Source organism: Monodelphis domestica, chromosome 4, assembly GCF_027887165.1.
Source record: "Monodelphis domestica isolate mMonDom1 chromosome 4, mMonDom1.pri, whole genome shotgun sequence".
NCBI lineage: Eukaryota > Metazoa > Chordata > Mammalia > Didelphimorphia > Didelphidae > Monodelphis > Monodelphis domestica.
Window position 1 is genome coordinate 332,918,150 of NC_077230.1, and position 17,503 is coordinate 332,935,652.

Here is a 17,503-nt window from a genome sequence, read left to right on the forward strand (position 1 = left end):
TGAGGACCCGTGTTCTGACTGGCTGGAGGGCTAAAGGTCGCCGGGACAGAACCTATTTGTCACTTTCTTTGTGACTCGAGGAGGAAAGTCGCGTTTTTCTTCCGATGAGTCAGGCGAGGCGTTACTGAGGAGCCGGGACAGAGTAGATAAAGCTCTCCTGCCCCATCCCACGGAGCTGCTTCCCACAGTCCTCCTAATCATCGTGCTTCTTTGCCTCGCAGCTGCGTCAATGAGTATGGAAGATTATGATTTCCTGTTCAAAATTGTTTTAATTGGAAACGCTGGTGTGGGGAAGACTTGCCTGGTTCGACGCTTTACTCAGGTAAGATGCTCCTGGCGGGGATGGAGGGAGCTGTCCTGCGACGGGCATTTGATGGAGTAGATCTGGTTCCAACTGGTTCCAAAATTACAGCCTTTGGCTATACTTCTAATAGACTCTTTCCATATGTACTCTGCAGTCTCAGTCGTTCTCAGGTTTTTCTAGAATTTGTGACAATTCAAGACAACAAACAAACCAAAATTTACTGGTTATCTTTTCAGACCCACTTGTCACTTTTTTAGAATGAATGAAGAAAAAAAACAAAACAGTTTTGTTTTTAATGACACGTTGATGTGGGGCTTTATTTAAAAACAAAACAGCCCTTTTGTTCATACAAGGAGGACTTCACGTTGAACCAGAGAACCAAAAACTGTTTTGAAGACCAGAGCTGTCCCTGAGGCTACCTCTCTTTTGCTTAAGGGCAACAAAGTTTAGAGGGCACAAAATCTAAGGTGGACTGACTTAGTAGGTTAGAAACACCTAGTTACAAAGGAGGCATTTAGCACCTAGTTAGTTATCAAGAAGAATTAGCTAAAATAGAAAGCTAGCAGATCATGTGGTTGGGATGGCATTCATTTGTGGGTCTGTGTAGTGGTAAATTCCCATCTGATCAGATAAATTTGTCTTAATTACTTCTCTATTATTTTCATATCTTGAATTACAAAGTTAATTTGATGGCATATGCCATGTTCATTTTCTTCCTACCAAGTTGTGGTTCCAACTGTGTTGAACACTAAACTTAGAGAAAAAACTGGACTCGAGGTCTGGAAGACCCAAGTTCAAATCCCACCTCAGACATAACTGGGTGACCCTGGGCAAGCCATTAACCTCTGTGCCTTAGTGTCTTTATCTGTAAAATGAAGGAGCTGGACACTTTGATGGTCTCTAAAGTATCTTCTAACCTATGTATCCAAATATATAAATATATATACTAAAATGACAATCCAGTATTAAACACACATACAAACACACACATAAAATGCCTTGCAAGACATTTTAAATCTAAGTGGAAATATGTATATGACAAATATATTTATAATATATAGATAAGTATGTGTATATATCCATCTATCTTTAGATATGTATATTTAATATTTAAAAATACACATCTTTAGATAAACATATTTATATATGTATAGATATGAAAATAGATTTATGACATATTGGCATACATGTATATAACTATCTTTAGATATAATATTTAAAGATACATATATTTAATATTTAAAGACATATCTTTAAATAGACATATTTAAATATGTATGAATATGAAAAATATTCATGCTATATGGACATATATGTATACATCGATCTATCTTTATATGTATATTTAAAGATACATAAATTTAATATTTAAACATTAAATATTTAATTTAAATATATATCTTTAGATACATGTATTTACATATATATCTATATATATGAAAAATATATTTATAATATATGTCCATATAGTTCACTTCAGACTGGATAATGCTTGAATCCATATATATTTTTTTTTCCTAAAATTCTTTGAGGGGAACAAAAAACCCAGAAATATTCTTTGAACCAAACTGGAAATGAAATGGCATGTTATTTGGCTTGCATAACAACCTGGTATAAGTAAAAAAATACCCAAAAGACCAATCTCTAGATCATTTAAAGGGAGTCTTGTACTAGAGGGCTTTGAGAATCATTGTTTACAGTTTCAAACTTTTAAAAAAAAATTTAAAACCCTTACCTTCTGTATGAGAATCAATACTGGGTATTGGTTCCAAGGCTGGTGGTAAGGAGCTAGGCAACGGAGGTCAAGTGACTTGCCCAGGGTCTCACAGCTAGGAAGTGTCTGAGGCAATCAAATGTTTTTTGTTTAAAAGAAAGGAGGCTTCTGAATTTGACCTTCTTTCTGTGTTTCTCCACACTTTCTAGTTTACATTCGTATTATTCTTGCAAAATCCGTGTACATTAATTATCTGTTTGATCCCCATAACACCCAAGTGAGATTGCAGTATTATTGCAGGCATCATCACTCTCACTTTACAGATGAGGAAAATGAGATTTAATGGGGTGACTTGCCCCAGGTTCTATAGCTAGTCAGTGATAAAGTCTGGACCTGAATCCAGTTGACCTAACTCCCAGTGTAGTGCATTTCCCATTTTACCATGCTATCTCTTTGAGGGAAAATGAAAAAGATGGTTCTGTCAATAAAAATTCATGTGCGCTGTGTGCTTGTTCTGCCTCTATAAGAGATGGTTTGGGAAAGATCAAGGCTTCTAAAGTGGGGCAAAGGGAAATTCATGTGGCAGATTGGGTACCATAGCCAGGAGGTAACCTTGGAGTCGGATTAGGTGGGGGAGTCATTGGGAAAATGTCATGGGTTGTCCCTGATTAAGTTAATTGGAAATTGGATGCTAGATTCCTCCCTTTCCTCCTTTGTTGAGGGGGGTTTGTAAAATCAAGTAGTGACCAGGCATTTGAGCCTAATCAGACCCAGAATTCAACTGGAAACTCAATGGACGCAAGAAATGGTTTCAGTTCCCTGGAACCTCAGCTGTCTCCTCTGCTGCTCAAAGGTGAAAGAGACAGCATCATGTGTGTGTGTCTCGATGATAGAAGGGGTTAGCTGAGCATTCCTAGTTGAAGATGTCAACTCAACAAAGAAGTTTGTGTGCAATTATTATGTGCAAAGCATTGTATTAGGTGTTGGGGAAAGACAAAAAGGAAAAGAAATATTCTTTGCTACTAAATTGCCTACATTCTACTGGGGCAAATCTGTTTTTTAGTGTTGAAAATGATGTTAGCCATTTCCTTGTCCATTTTGTAGAGGAGGAAACTGAGATCCAGAGAAAGCAAGTGAGTTGCAGGAGATAAATGGTATAGAATCAGAACCTGAGCTGGAAATTTAGACTTTTAATGCCCAGTCCAGTAATTAGAATAGTGTGAACAATCTCAACCTTTGTAATGCTAGAGGCCCCAGAACTCTATCTTTAAGAGTCTCAATTCCATAATGAAAATTAAAAAGTAACTTCCATTTCTATGATTCCTTCTGCATCCTCTTCTTCAGCCCTCTATCTATTCCTCTATTCTGGTTTTTCTGTTCATTCTTAAAGCCTGAAATCAAAAAAACCTTTTGCTTCAGTAATTTCTGCTCACTAGAAAGTTTGAACAAATTGGATTCAGCTGTTTTTTAGTTATATGAATTTGGAAAAAGGACAGGGAGGAACATTGAGAAGTTTCCTAATTTTTCTGGCATTTGTTAAGTTACAAAACAGCTGGGGCTATAAACTTGAAGCTTGGCAGGCCTTTGATTCAGTTGAGCCAAATGAGAATGAAATTACTTCAATATTTGTGTGTAAAGATATGAATGTTTACATTTACATATTTTGCAGACATGCAAGGGAACATTTTCTGTTGGTTTCAGGCTCTGTCTGTGAGGGGCAAACTTTAATTAAAGAACTCTCTTGTTGGGGACAAGTTTATCTAAGAATGACCCAGTTAGAGCTGCCAGAGTCAAGAGTCCCTAACATAGTCCTTGTTAGTTTTGTTGGTAGAAATCTGGGAATACTTGGGAGTGGGGTGGTTGTATGGCTATTTACTGCCATCTTTTTGATTGTGTGATTTTTTAAACTCATTTTTGGCAGCTTTAGATGAATTAATTGTGCTGTGCCAGACTTGAAGAACATCAAGCCCTATGTTTACAAGAAAGAGTTATTCACCATTAAATTAGAATGGGCTTCCTCAATAAGCATCAAGTTCCTAGTTTGTTGGGAGTTCTTCTAGAAGGACTGGATGGCCATTTGGTCAGGATGGCTGTTGAGGGGATTCATGCTTCCCCAGATAGAGGAATGGAGCCTGTGGTCAATATATTAACTCAGCAAATCATATTAAAAATTATCTACACTCTTTTTTTTTAAAATTTATTTTGATCTACAAGTCTCCCAAATTCTCTTTACAGTTAGCTCTAGCAATATATGACTGAGGCTAGGTTCATTAGTATAATCCATTAATAAGCTATTTAGGGAAGTATATCTAGGGGGAATAATTCCCAAACACATTTTCATCTGGTTTGGAGAACTCTAGAGGGCAACATTGGACCATATGTTTGATAACCTCTGGACCAGATGACTTCTAAGATTCCTTCATAATTTAAGATGTGACAAGATGGATATTTGATTTCTTTTCCAATCTGTGACAAAGATCCCTTTATTTTGAAATTCCCATCATTTCATGATTGTTAAATCATAGGAAGCTAGGTATAAAGCTAGAAGGTAGCTCAGGGGCTATTTAGTCCAATTCTTCATTTTAAAGATGAGGAAACCGAGGCCCAGAAAGTGAAATGATGTGCCAAAGATCATACAGATTTACATCAGAACTAGAATTTGAAACAGGGTCTTCTGACTCCAGAGCTAGCATCCTTTTCACTTTACCATGTACCCTGCTAAATATTTAGGTGCCAAAGGGGCTCTAAACCCTATTCTCTCCCCTTTCTTCTGTCTAGTCTTGTTCTCACCCCTTATATCCCTTAGATATACTTCCCTAATTGGCCTTTTAGTGGACTGTACTTATGATTCAGTCATATCTTGCTGGAGCTAATAATAAAGAGAACTGGGAGATTCATAGATCAAAGATTTAGATTAGAAAGGATTTTGGAGATTATTGAGTCCAACTCTCCCCCCTCTTCCCAATTCATCAGATGAGGGGTCTGGAACCCAAAGAGGTTGGGGGACTTGTCCAAGGTCACACAGGGAGAAACAGAGTTAGAATTCAAGCCTATATTCAAATCCATCAATTTTTCTGCTTCCCTACTGAACTGGACAAACGCTAGCCCTTGTTATTTTAATCATTTAAATGTGTACAAATTGTGTTCTCACACCCTCCACCCCCAACCCCCCCATTTAGAATAAAAGCACCTTAAGGTCAGGGACTATTTCATTTTTGTGTTTGTCTCTTCAGTGCCTACCACAGTGCCTTACTTGTAGTAGAACACTTAATCAATGCTAGTTGAATTGAAAAATAAAAAAGAAAGGATCCTAAAAGCAGCTCATTTTTTTTAAAAACCCTGACCTTCTGTCTTGGAGTCAATACTGTGTATTGGCTCCAAGGAAGAAGAGTGGTAAGGGCTAGGCAATAGCAGCTCATTTTTAAGTAGCACTTTAGGATGTATAACGAATTTCCCCTACAATGATTGACCTCTCAGGGTTATTGTGAGAAATACACTTTGGGACTGGTCAAGCCTGTGAGCTATTATTACTATTCTTATTTCTGTAAGTAGTACAAATGAGATCATTATTCCCATTCTTAAGATGAAGAAGTTGAGTCAGAGAAGTGAAATGAATTGCCCCAGGTCACCTAGTTAGTGTTACATGGCTGGTCATCTGGCTGGAAGGAAAACAAAAACCTAGATCTCTTTGGTCCTGGGTCTGTGCTCCTTTCATTATTCCAGGATGACTCCATGAAACCTTTTCCCCATTCTTCCCCCACCTCCAATTTCCCATTCAAAGGTTACGCATTGATGCCTTTCTATTTGGAAATTGTTTGAGGAGTAAAGTCATTCCAACACTCCATCATGGTGTGGAGGGGACCTCTGAGTTCTCAAAGGCCACGTCACTGCAGCCCAGGCTCTGGCCGCTGGTGAGAAAGGCTTTGAGAAGGGTTCCAATGGCAGAATGTGTCTGCTTTTCTGGGACCAGCCAAGCAACAGAAGAGAGGCTCCTCGCCATGGGCTGGCTGCTTGGCGATGCATTCTTTGGCCATGGCAACCCATGGAAATAAAGAACAGTACAAAATTGTCCTGGGCCCTGGATGAATCCCTCCCCCTTCTGCAGTGACTCTGGCAGAGGGGCAAAAAAATACAAGGATGTGTGTGTGCAGAGAGTGCTCTAAGTCACTAACACAAAATGAGTGGTATGGATGGGCTGGGATCCGCATCACTGGAAGGGATATCCATGTCGATGGGAAACAAAATGTTGTTTCACAGCCAGGTGCAGAGGTTGTGATTTTTGTGTTTGGAGCAGCTGAAGTTTGGGGGAGAAGAAAGAGAATGCTAATAGTCGGGGGAGCTGGACCGTTCCTGATGGCCTTAATTTGAGTCCAATGAGTTATGATGATGGTGCATGTCTCTTGGAACTCGGTTATCATATTTTGTTTTACTCAGGTTATGACAGAAACATGGGAAGCTATTCCTTCCACTTCACCCTCATCCGTCTTTTGTCCTCTTCTACCTGCTCCTTCTCTGTTGTTGACAGGCACAACTCACAGAAAAAATCAAGTTTCACTCATTCATTCATCAGACATTTATTAAGCACCAGCTGGATGCAAAATACAACGCTAGATGCTAGAGAGATAGTTTAGATGTGACACTGTCTTCACTGAATTTATAGTTTAGTAGGAAGATATGGCATAAAAATTAGATATAAACATAGTACACAAGAAGTACATTAGAGATGTACAAGACCGAATGGTATGTGAAGGAGGTGTCAGGAAATTCTAAAAATAGGGAAAACTCTGATTTTGATTTATTATCATTGTACATGGTTATGGTTCCAAGAACAGGAATGTGGTTCAGTAGATAGAGCACTAGGTATAGAGTCAGGAAGACCTGAGTTCATAACTAGCTATGTGATCCTGCACAAGTCACACAAATCTATTTGCCTCAGTTTTCTCATCTGTAAAATGAGCCAGAGAAGGAAATGGCAAATCACTCTGCCAAGCAAACCCCAAATAGTCACAGGGAGTTGGACATGATTGAAACAAATGAACAGTGATAATAACAATGGTTCCACCATCACATTTCTAATCTTGAATTCTCAGTTAATTTCTGTTGTCTCCAGCATCCCAGGGATCGTATTTCATGCTATGTTATCCACGCTCCTCGATTTTCATCTTTAGACTTGCCTTGTCTTGTCTCAGTTGTCATCCTCCGCTGCCTTTTCTAGCTTCAGTCCCACCTTCTCTCATTCTCAAACCTTGTTTCTTTTTTATTTCAGTGACTTTGTAATGACTTAATCTTTCTCCCTTTCACTCAAAATGAGTCCTTTCTTTAGGATCAGGATCAGGATGAGCCAACCTTCATAGAAGCAATAGTGTCTTTACACAGAAGATGATTCAATAAGCATTAAAAAAAAATTTTTTTTTTACTCTTACCTTCCATCTTAGAATCAATACTTTGTATTGGTTCCAGAGCAGAAGAGTGGTAAGGGCTAGGCAATGGGGGTCAAGTGGCTTGCAAGGATGTGTCTGAGGCCAGATTGGAACCCAGGATCTCCTGTCTCCAGGCTGGCTCTCAATCCACTGAGCTACTTAGCTGCTCCTTCAAGTACTTTTGATACTAGTGATCCTGTTGCTGTGCTGTAGGTTAGATACTGTGCAATGGGAGTTTTGACTCTCAGCTGAAAGAAATGAACTGAGTTTTAAGGGAGCATTCTAACCAGTATTTACTGAATGTTAAGGATGGACTAGGTTCAAAACAATTAGGGATTAGAGCAGGACTCAGCAATCCATGAGGGGCCCCTGGATAAGCATTTATTAAGTACTTACTGTGTGCCGGATGCTGTGCTGAGCCCTGGGGGAAAAAAGACAAATAGGCAAAATAATTCAGTTCCTCCAATGGCTTTTATATATATAAATTAAATTTGAGGGCATGGAAAACTAGCACCTGGGGAGAATCAAACACATTCTGATGGAGGCAGCACTTAAATTGAGCCCAGGGAGTCTGGGAGGCAGAATTGAGGAAGGCACGTATTCTAGGTATGGAAAGAAAACTGGGTATGAGGAAGAGCAAATAGGTTTGTTTAGCTAAACTGAGGATGAAGTGAAGATGGAAGGCTAGAGCAGAATCAGACCTCAGTGGGCTTTCCTTCTGGGCCAAACCAGAGTTTGGGTTTTAGGCTAGCGGTAAGTGAGAGTTTTTTGAGCAGGGGAATGACTAAGTTAGATCTGACATTTAGGAATATTGGCGTATTTTGCTCCCTTCAAAGGGTCTACCTGTCTGGTATGGTTCCATTTACTGCAGAGTTTATTGAACTCCACTGTTTTCTTTTTTAGGGTCTTTTCCCACCAGGTCAAGGAGCCACGATTGGGGTTGACTTTATGATTAAAACGGTGGAGATTAATGGCGAGAAAGTCAAGGTAAGGTTCTAGAATTTTAATAAGGTGCTCATTGTGCTGTTGGTGAGGTTAGGAGAATAGTGAGCTTTGATGATGATGATGAAGAAGAGGATAAAAATAGCACCTGCTATGTATCAGGCAGGCACATGCTAAGTATTTTATAATTATTGTCTCATCTGGTCCTCACAATAACCCTGCAAAGTAGATATTATAGTATGATCCCTAATTCACAGAGAAGGAAAATGAGGCAAATAAAAATGAACTGATTTACATATTCAAGAATGGATTTAAACTTGCTGAATGTAAAGACTGAATTTTAAGTCACTGTAGGTTTAGTACTTGCTTATTGCATTAGTTTAGATGTTAGCACTGCATGTGCTGTACATATTCTGTTTTTATTAAAATAAAAAGTTGAATGGCAAAAAAAAAATGAACTGATTTACACAGCTAGTAAGTAACTGAGACTTGGATTAGAATTTAGATCTTGCTTACTCCAGCCATAGTATTCACTGTGCTACCAGTTACCTATAATCGGTTATATATAAGTATGCACACATACATATATACATGTGTATATATTCACAGATATTGGTATTTCCACATGTGACATATATGCCAGATATCACATGACATCATGAATGGTTTATAAATAGGTAATATGTGTAAATAGACCAAATATGTGAATATCTGTATATCTAAGCATACACATAATATGTTATACATGTATGAGCATTTTACATATATCTTATTTGATTCTCACAGGTGTAATTATTATCCTCATTTTACAGATGAGAAAATTGAGTCAAACAGAGGTTAAATGGCTTATTTTTATCTGTATATCCTACATGATCTAGTATACGCATATGATACCATTGTATAATGTCATCTATTACATATGTGCATATGTATATATATATATATATGGATCATATTAAGTCTAATTTGTCTTTAAAATTATAACCATTAGTCCATGCAAAAGGTGTTTATTTTCTAACAGGATGAGTCTTTCCAACACTTCTGTGAAGGAAGCCAGGATGCTCTTAATACATGGTGACTGGGATGGATTGAGGATTTTAAACCTTTCCAGCAGGATCCAATCTGGGGATGTTTTGCTTGGAGATGGGGCTTGACTCTTGTCTTTTGATTTCTGGAGAACTGTCCGCCGACAGGGAGGACAGATGTGGCATCGTCTGCTTGGTTCCAAAGGGCAGAAGTAGATTCAGTGGATTGAAATGACAGGGAGGCAGATTTGGCTGAATATTTGGAAAACTTCCTAACGAGTAGTTATTAAAAAATGAAGGACGCTGCCTTTTCCCACCCTGGAGGTGTTGAATTAGAAGACAGATAATGTTGGTGAGGACATTTGTACTTTGGGGTTTGGACCGGATGACCTTTTGCAACTTTTTAATTCCATGGTTCTAGGTAGGTTCATCTGGATAACAATTTTAGTAGTGGCGGAAGGGAGGATTGTGCCTATTAGAATGGAGGTGATGATAAAAGAGCCCTTTTTCGAAATAACTGTGACTTAGTGGAAAGATGGCTGGTTTTAGAGCTAGATAATCTGAATTGGAACTGTGGCTTTGTGACACATGAGCTAGGTAACTTTGGGAAGAATACTTTACTACTCTGAGTTTTAGTTTCCTTATCTGTAAAATGAGGAGAATGGCATTAGACTGGTCTTTAAGATTCCAGCCCTAAAAAAATGAAAGATCCTATTTTTTTTATTTTTGGAAATTTTTATTTAGTTATTTTAGAATATTTTCCCATGGTTACAAGATGTTCTTTTCCCTTCCCTCCTTCCACCCCCCTCTGGTAGTTGATGCACAATTCCACTGGGTTTTACATGTGTCATTGTGAATGATCCTATTTTAGAGGTGAAATACTAGAGACAATTTAGTAATTCCTAGGTTCAGTTTATTAAACAGTACAGCCTCCTATGGACTTTTTTTAAACCCTTACTTTCTATCTTAGAATCCATACTGGGTATTGGTTCTAAGGCAGAAGAGGGCTAAGGGCTAGGCAATGGGGTCAAATGACTTGCCCAGGGTCACACAGCTAGGAAGTATCTTCCTATGGAATTTATAAAAAGAGCTTGGTAAAGATTATATTTCAGAAACTGCATCTCATTTGTAGATCTTTCTGGACTTCTATACTCCATTCCTAACTATGAATTCTTTGCATGCATTTTGACTTCAAAATGAGAACTTCCTGATCAGTTTTTAGAAATGTATAGGACTCACCTTTTAAGTCAATTGAGTCATTTAGTAGGATTAATAAGGACCCCTTATTTGAAAATCCCTACTGTGTTACAGAACCAGAGATTCTCTCATTAGAGAATCCTTCCTCTGTCCACTTCATAGAAGTCTTGAAATAAAGATGGTTAGATTTTGCCATGATATTTGAGTCCCCTAAAGAAAAAACATTAAAAATAAAAATAGTCACTCCAGTGTTCCAACTATGTAAGACAATTTAAGCAATATTGATTTCAGCATTAAGCATTTTGGGTTTCTAAGACAAACCTTTTTTTCTTATTCAGTGCTTTAGAGACGTTGTGTTAAGAGACACAGGCAGATGGAAAAACAGAGACAGAGAGGGAGAGAGGAAGGAAAGACAGACAGAGACAGAGAAGCTGAGGGAGGGAGAGAGAGAAGGAAAAAGGAAACTAGTTTTAAAATGATTGGTTTCCTGAGTTAGGGATAGAAGCAAGCCATGAACAGTCCCTCTCTTGGAAGGCTGTCCTGAGAGCCCCTGCAGTCAGCTGGCTCCACCACTCCTCAAATTCGTCCCTCATAGCAATGAAATCCATACCAAATACAATAATGAATGGTGTGCTAAGTGTACTGGAAAACAAAAGCAGGATGTGAAAGCCATGTGAATGCCAAATAGAAAATTCAAAAGCTCAGCCTACTGGGATGACACTGAGCGGGGAGGAAGGCTTTTTGCAGTCTGCTGCTTGCTGAAGGACAGGGCAAGGAATTGTCAACCCAGGAAGCCTTAGCAATAAGGCTCTTAAGAAGAAAGAAGTTGAGTACAAAGGATTTCTTTATGTATATGCTATATAAAACACATGTGTGTGTGCTTTCTTTCATTTCATATTTCACTTCTCCTTAGCCACCTTTGAAAATAAGAAAAGCTCCATGGTCCTTGCTTGACCATTTTTGGTTGAGGCTCCTTACTAGTTATAAGGTCTGACATTTATATAGTGTTTTAACATTTAGAAAATGCTTCATATAGTTTATTTAATTTCAACTTCACAACCAATCCCGTGCATGTAAGTACTACAGGTATTTTTATCCCCATTTTGTAGATGAGGAGACTGAGGCTCAGAGAGCTTAAGTAACTTATCTAGAGTCACCAAAACAGCTATTTCCTATGAAAAATAAAATTAACGTCTCTGTAAAAATAGGATGAGGTATAATATCATTCATACACTTTATTTTGAAGACACCAGCAATACTCATTTAAATGTGTCATACAGTGGAAAGGATTCTGAATTTAGAGTAAGAAGATTTAGTTTTATATCTCAGCTCTGCTATGTATTACCTGTGTGACTCTGGACAAGTCATATAACCTCTGGGCTTTAGCTCCTTAAACATAAAATGATGGGGGAGGAGGAGGATAGATGAAATTAGGAGTCCTTAATGTAAGTCCCAGATATGCAGAAGTCTGTGGTGCCTACATTTAGTTAGGGATCAAAGATCAAGGGGTCTCTAAACTTAGATGAGAAAATAATTACATTTTAATTTCAACACAAATGGTTTACTTTGTAATCCCATTTATTTTATCTTATTTTATGCACTTAAAAACATTATTCTAGTAGAGGTCCATAGGCTTCTCTATACCACCAAAGGGGTTCATGACTCAAAACAAATTAAGAACTCTTGGATTAAATGGTCTTTTCTAACTCTAAACCTGTGGTCCGTATAATAGTATAATTGGAGAAATATGTTTGACACATTGCTGAGACATTTGAGTGTAATACACATTCCTTGAAGGCAAGGGCCATTTTCACATAAGAAAAGGGAATAAGCATTTATATGGTACCTCTTGCATACCAGACACTGTGCTAAGTATTTGTTAAACCCTTCCCTTCCATCTTAGAATAAATACTGTGTCTTGGTTCCAAGGCAGAAAAGCAGTAAGGGCCGGGCAATGGGGGTTAAGTGAATTGACCAGGGTCACCCAGCTAGGAAGTATCTGAGTCCTGTAAAGGATAAATTTAATGGTTGGATGCAGTTTATTTACCAAAACAGAGGGGAAACAATAAAGTAGAGAAATGTGAAACAGGTTAGAGAAAATACCTTATACTAGTCTTCTGCTAGGAGGGCCAGTAGTGAGGACCTCCTCCAAGATGGAAACTAAGTCTCTTAGGAAACTAGGAAGGGAGTCAGCCTTTTTACTCACTCAATAGAGTAGCCCAGGAGTCAGAGTCTAAGTTGAATTCACAACCCCTGCTGTAGTCTCCAATAAGGTTCCCTCAAAGACTATCTCCAGGAGACACACTCCATGAGACTCAACTTCACCAGACTGCCAGCTTTAGGATTTTGTGTTTTTTATGGTGGTTTCCTATCCCTGCCCCTCTTCACAGGGGCCAGTCACAGTCTCAAATTGTTACACCTCTCATCCTCTGAAGGTAGCAACTCTCCTTCTAGGATTCACACCTTTGGAACCACAGGTTTATGAGGGTGTGAACTCTTAAAAGAATTCAAAAGTTTCTGACTGTTTGAGTTAGAAAAAAGGGTGGAGCTCTTCCAAGTATCTTGCTGGCTTCTCACCTCCAAAGGTGTTAACTCTCCTCCTAGGAGTAAGAGTTTGTGGACTTCCCTTACTTTAGGGTTAAGTATGGGTGTATTCGATTTTGTTGATTAATTCAAAAATAGACAAAAGAGAGTTAGTGAGGTACTAAGTAAGGGTACTTAAATTATGTTATTCCAAAGAGTTAACTCCAACTATGCAAAGAGAATAAAAGATTCCCTTTTTACAAATGCAAACTCAGAATAGACAAAGAGAACCAAGAATTTCATTTCACAAACCAGATTTGAACCCAGGATCTCCCATCTCTAGGCCCGGCTCTTAATCCACTGAGACACCTAATCACTCCTTATGCTAAGCATTTCTTACAACTATCTCATTTAATTCTCACGACAACCCTACAAGGTAGGTGCTATTATCATCCATATTTTATAGTTGAAGAAACTGAGGCAAACAGAGAATAAGTAACTTGCCTGAGCCACATAGCTAGTAAATATCTGAGGCCAGATTTGAACTCGAGACTTCCTCATTTTAGGTGCCACCTCACTGCCCCTTTGCCTTTTATTCTTAGTGCCTACCACACTACCTTTCACACAGTAGGTGCTTTTAACATGTATGTTTTTTGTATTAGAGAAGGTTTTAGTGATGCTTGATTTACCATTGTAATATTTAAATTGTATTGTATTGTTAAAATTGTCATTTTTTGCCATATACTTTGTGTCCTCAGTGCTTAGCATGGTAGGTGGTATAACATTTAATAGATGTTGATTTATTAATTAGTTCGTAAACAGCATGAGTTGGAACATCAATCAAGGGACCCACCATTAGAAGCAGCCTGAAGCTATTAGTATATCAATTTCAGAGTCTGTGGGAGAAAAAAAAAAGAGAATTTTCTCTTAAAATGTTAAAAAAAAAAGAATGCTCTTAGAAAGGAAGTATGAATTGCAGCTAATACAGAAACCTTTCACACCATTTGATTGTGTATTTCCCTACTTCCCTGTCTATGGTACAGGTTTGAGTAGACCCAAAGCTTGAAGAAGTTTCAGTATCACGAGTTCTAATAATAATGGCAAGCTTGCTGTGTTTCTTGTCCTCTAAGACCCCACTGCTGCCTGCCACAGCCTGACTTGAAGTCCCTGCCTTTGTTACTGCCATCCTGGAGATCTCAGACAAGTCACCTAATCTTTAGAAGCATCCATTTCTTTAGCTATAAAATGGGAATGATGACACTTCAACTTTCTAATTCACAGGATTATTGTGGGGATCAAAGGAGATTTGGATCTGTAAGGGACTGGACTAGATGATTTCCACCATCCTTTCTACATGCAAATGCTCTGAAGGACCCATGAATAGAAAATGATCTGTAAAAGCCTCACTGTTGTCGACATCTCCCTTGTTATTTCAGTATCTCAAAATATGTCATTTCATGGGAAAAGGCCTTTTCTTCACCAATGCAGATTGCAACCCCTTTATGCCTTCGTCTCCATGGATTTCAGATGCCAAAATTATTTCCCCTTGGTGGTCAGACATCTAGCTGGGAATCTCACCAGAAAGAGTATTCCAACTCATATCAAGGAAGTAAATTTAAATAAATATTATCTGCATGAGTAGGGCAGTTATTCACTTACCCTCCCTGAGCCTCAGTTTCCTCATCTATAAATGAGGAGGTCATAGATCTTTCCAGCTCAGAATCTTGTATACTATGAATGGAGATGGGATAGTTCTTGGATGAAAGACACAGTTCATTGCCAGGCTTGACAATACTCGGAGTCCCATACTAGAACTTCTACTATTTACTACTTTAAACAAATGAGTTACCAACAACAAGTCACATTTCTATGGTGATTTGAGAAGTGTTATTTTTTTTCTTCTTGAAATTATTTTATTTTATTTTTTTATGTTCATTACAGTTCTTTAAAAATTAATTTATTTCTTTTAAAATATTTGTTGGTGGTTATATGATTAGAAACAAATTTTTGCCCTTTTAAAATTTTTAAGTTAATTTAGAACATTATTCCTTGGTCACAAGAATTATATTATTTCCCCCTCTCCCCTCCCCTCACCCTTCCGGCAGCCAACAGGCAATTCCACTGGGTATTAATAACCTGTGTCCTTGATCAGAACCTGCTTCCATGTTGTTGGTGTTTGCATTAGGATGTTCATTTAGTCTACATCCCCAATCATATCCCCTCAACCCATGTATTGAAGCAGTTGTTTTTTCTTCTGTTTCCACTCCCACAGTTTTTCCTCTGAATGTGGATATTGTTTTTTCTCCTAGATCCCTCCAAGTTGTTCAGGATCACTGCATTGCCACTAATGGAGAAGTCCATTACGTTCAACTGTGCCACAGTGTATCGGTCTCTGTGTACAATGTTCTCCTGGCTCTGCTCCTTTCACTCTGCATCAATTCCTGGAAATCTTTCCAGTCCCCATGGAATTCCTCCATTTTATTATTCCTTTGAGCACAATAGTATTCCATCACCATCAGATACCACAATTTGTTCAGCCATTTTACCCCCCACCCCCTTTTTTTTTGACATTGTCTAAAGTGTGATTATTTCTAATTCCCATTTTACTGGTGCATAAATGCAAGATCAGAGAAGTTCTGGAAGTCACCCAGTCAGCTAGTGTCAGAAACAATGAAAACAGAATGTTTTTGACCATAAACAATTATATAAAAGGACTATTAATAGTTATTAGCAATATTAATACTCCTGGCTATAATGGAAGACAAATCTTGGAATTTAAGCCTGGACCCAAAGTCTAAACCAGTGGTGTGTTTTTGTTTTTTTTTCCAGTGGTGGTGGGAGAAAGCAAATAGAAAATTTTCTTCTAAAATGAAAAAACAAAACAAAACAAAACAAAACAACCATTAAGCAGCATCCCCCTCCCAAAAAAAGACGTGGTTTTAGTTTCTCTTGATTCCAGAACATTTAATGGGGAAGGAAAATAAGTTGAAGGAAGTTAAGGCAGATAAGGGATACCAGTTTTTTGTTTCTGTTGTTCTAGTTCAAATTAATTCTGGCTTTTCTCTTGAGCAATATGAATTGCTGGTTTTTTTTTTTTGCCTTGGTTGATTCAATTAATATTTATTAAGCCCTCAGAATGTGCAAGGCATTGTACAATAAACTGAAGATATATAAAACAAAAAAATTCTCTGAAATAGTGTCTGCCCTCAAGAAGCTTACATTCTATTTGGTTGGGTTTTGAAGATTTGAGGAAGGGCCATAGGCAAATAGGTGCTGCAAAGAACAGCTCAAAGTGTACATAAAAACTTCTATATTTGTGATTTGTGGCAAAAAAAAGAAAACTAGGTCTTCTGTCATTCTCTTCGCCTAATAACTCATAGGAAATGAATAGCAGTTCAAGATCTTAGCACATGTTGAGAGACATCTTAATGGTATTTGGGGTCTAAGATATTTGGGGACTAAGATATGACTGATAGTTTTGGAAATAAATTTGTGATTTTCTGGCCACAAAAATATATTGCTCTAATTTTGGCTTTAGAACCATAGAATTTTAGAACCTTAGCTTTTTTTTTTCTTCTTTTTAAACCCATACTTTATGTCTTAGAAATAGTATAAGTGTAAGTTCTAAAGTAGAATATTGATAAGGGCTAGGCAGTGGAGTTCAGTGACTTGTGTAAGCTTAAAAATTAATATATGATAACTCCAAGTATTATATTTAATAATATTTATTAATAATAACTAAAATAAAAAGCTAGAGTAAAAAAAGAGCTAACTCAGCCAGGGTTGGGAGAGAAAAGAGATAAAAGGGAAGAGTTATCAAACTACAACATGCATAGGATGCTAAGTGGATGAAGGGAAAAGGATTCTGGGAGATGAAGTCTAGGGGTTCAAGAATTTCTAATTATATACTTGTCCAGGGTCATATAACTAGAACAAATCTGAGACCACATTTGAACCCAGATTCTCCTGACTTTAGGCCTGGCACTCTATCCACTGAGCTACCTAGCTGCCCCTTAGCTTAGCCCTTTCTAAAGGAAATTTTATTGATATCTTTTGTTTTTGTACCATCTATATTTTCCACTGTATCTCTCTCCACAATCTCCTAGAGAGCTATCTCTTATAATAAAGTATGATGAAAGAAAGAAAGAAGTTGCATAAAACCAAAAAAATAAAAAAAGCCTGATATTCAAAAGCAATTATTCAACCCCCCCCATCACCCCAAAGGAATGGAGGGACATGGAAGGAGAAGTGAGACAAAGGAATTAGCATTTATTAATACCTACTATGTGCCAGGCATTGAGCATTTTATAAAATATTAGGTATCTCCTCATATCTCTTCTTTGGGGCTGAGCTCGGTACTTATAATTATGAAGTGTTC

At 37.8% G+C, this 17,503-nt stretch overlaps 1 protein-coding gene across 2 annotated transcripts in view; it reads left to right on the forward strand.

Annotated features, from left to right (window-relative positions):
- RAB30 (RAB30, member RAS oncogene family) overlaps positions 1 to 17,503 on the forward strand; it is a 124,798-nt gene that overhangs the window by 97,694 nt on the left and 9,601 nt on the right. The window contains exons 2-3 of one of the 2 annotated variants that reach the window (XM_007490883.3): positions 222 to 322; positions 8,342 to 8,425. In XM_007490883.3, the coding sequence (XP_007490945.1) occupies positions 230 to 322; positions 8,342 to 8,425 (177 nt within the window). In that variant the 5' untranslated portion in view covers positions 222 to 229. The remainder of the gene's footprint in view (positions 1 to 221; positions 323 to 8,341; positions 8,426 to 17,503) is intronic. The other variant, XM_056794910.1, reaches the window with a different exon arrangement.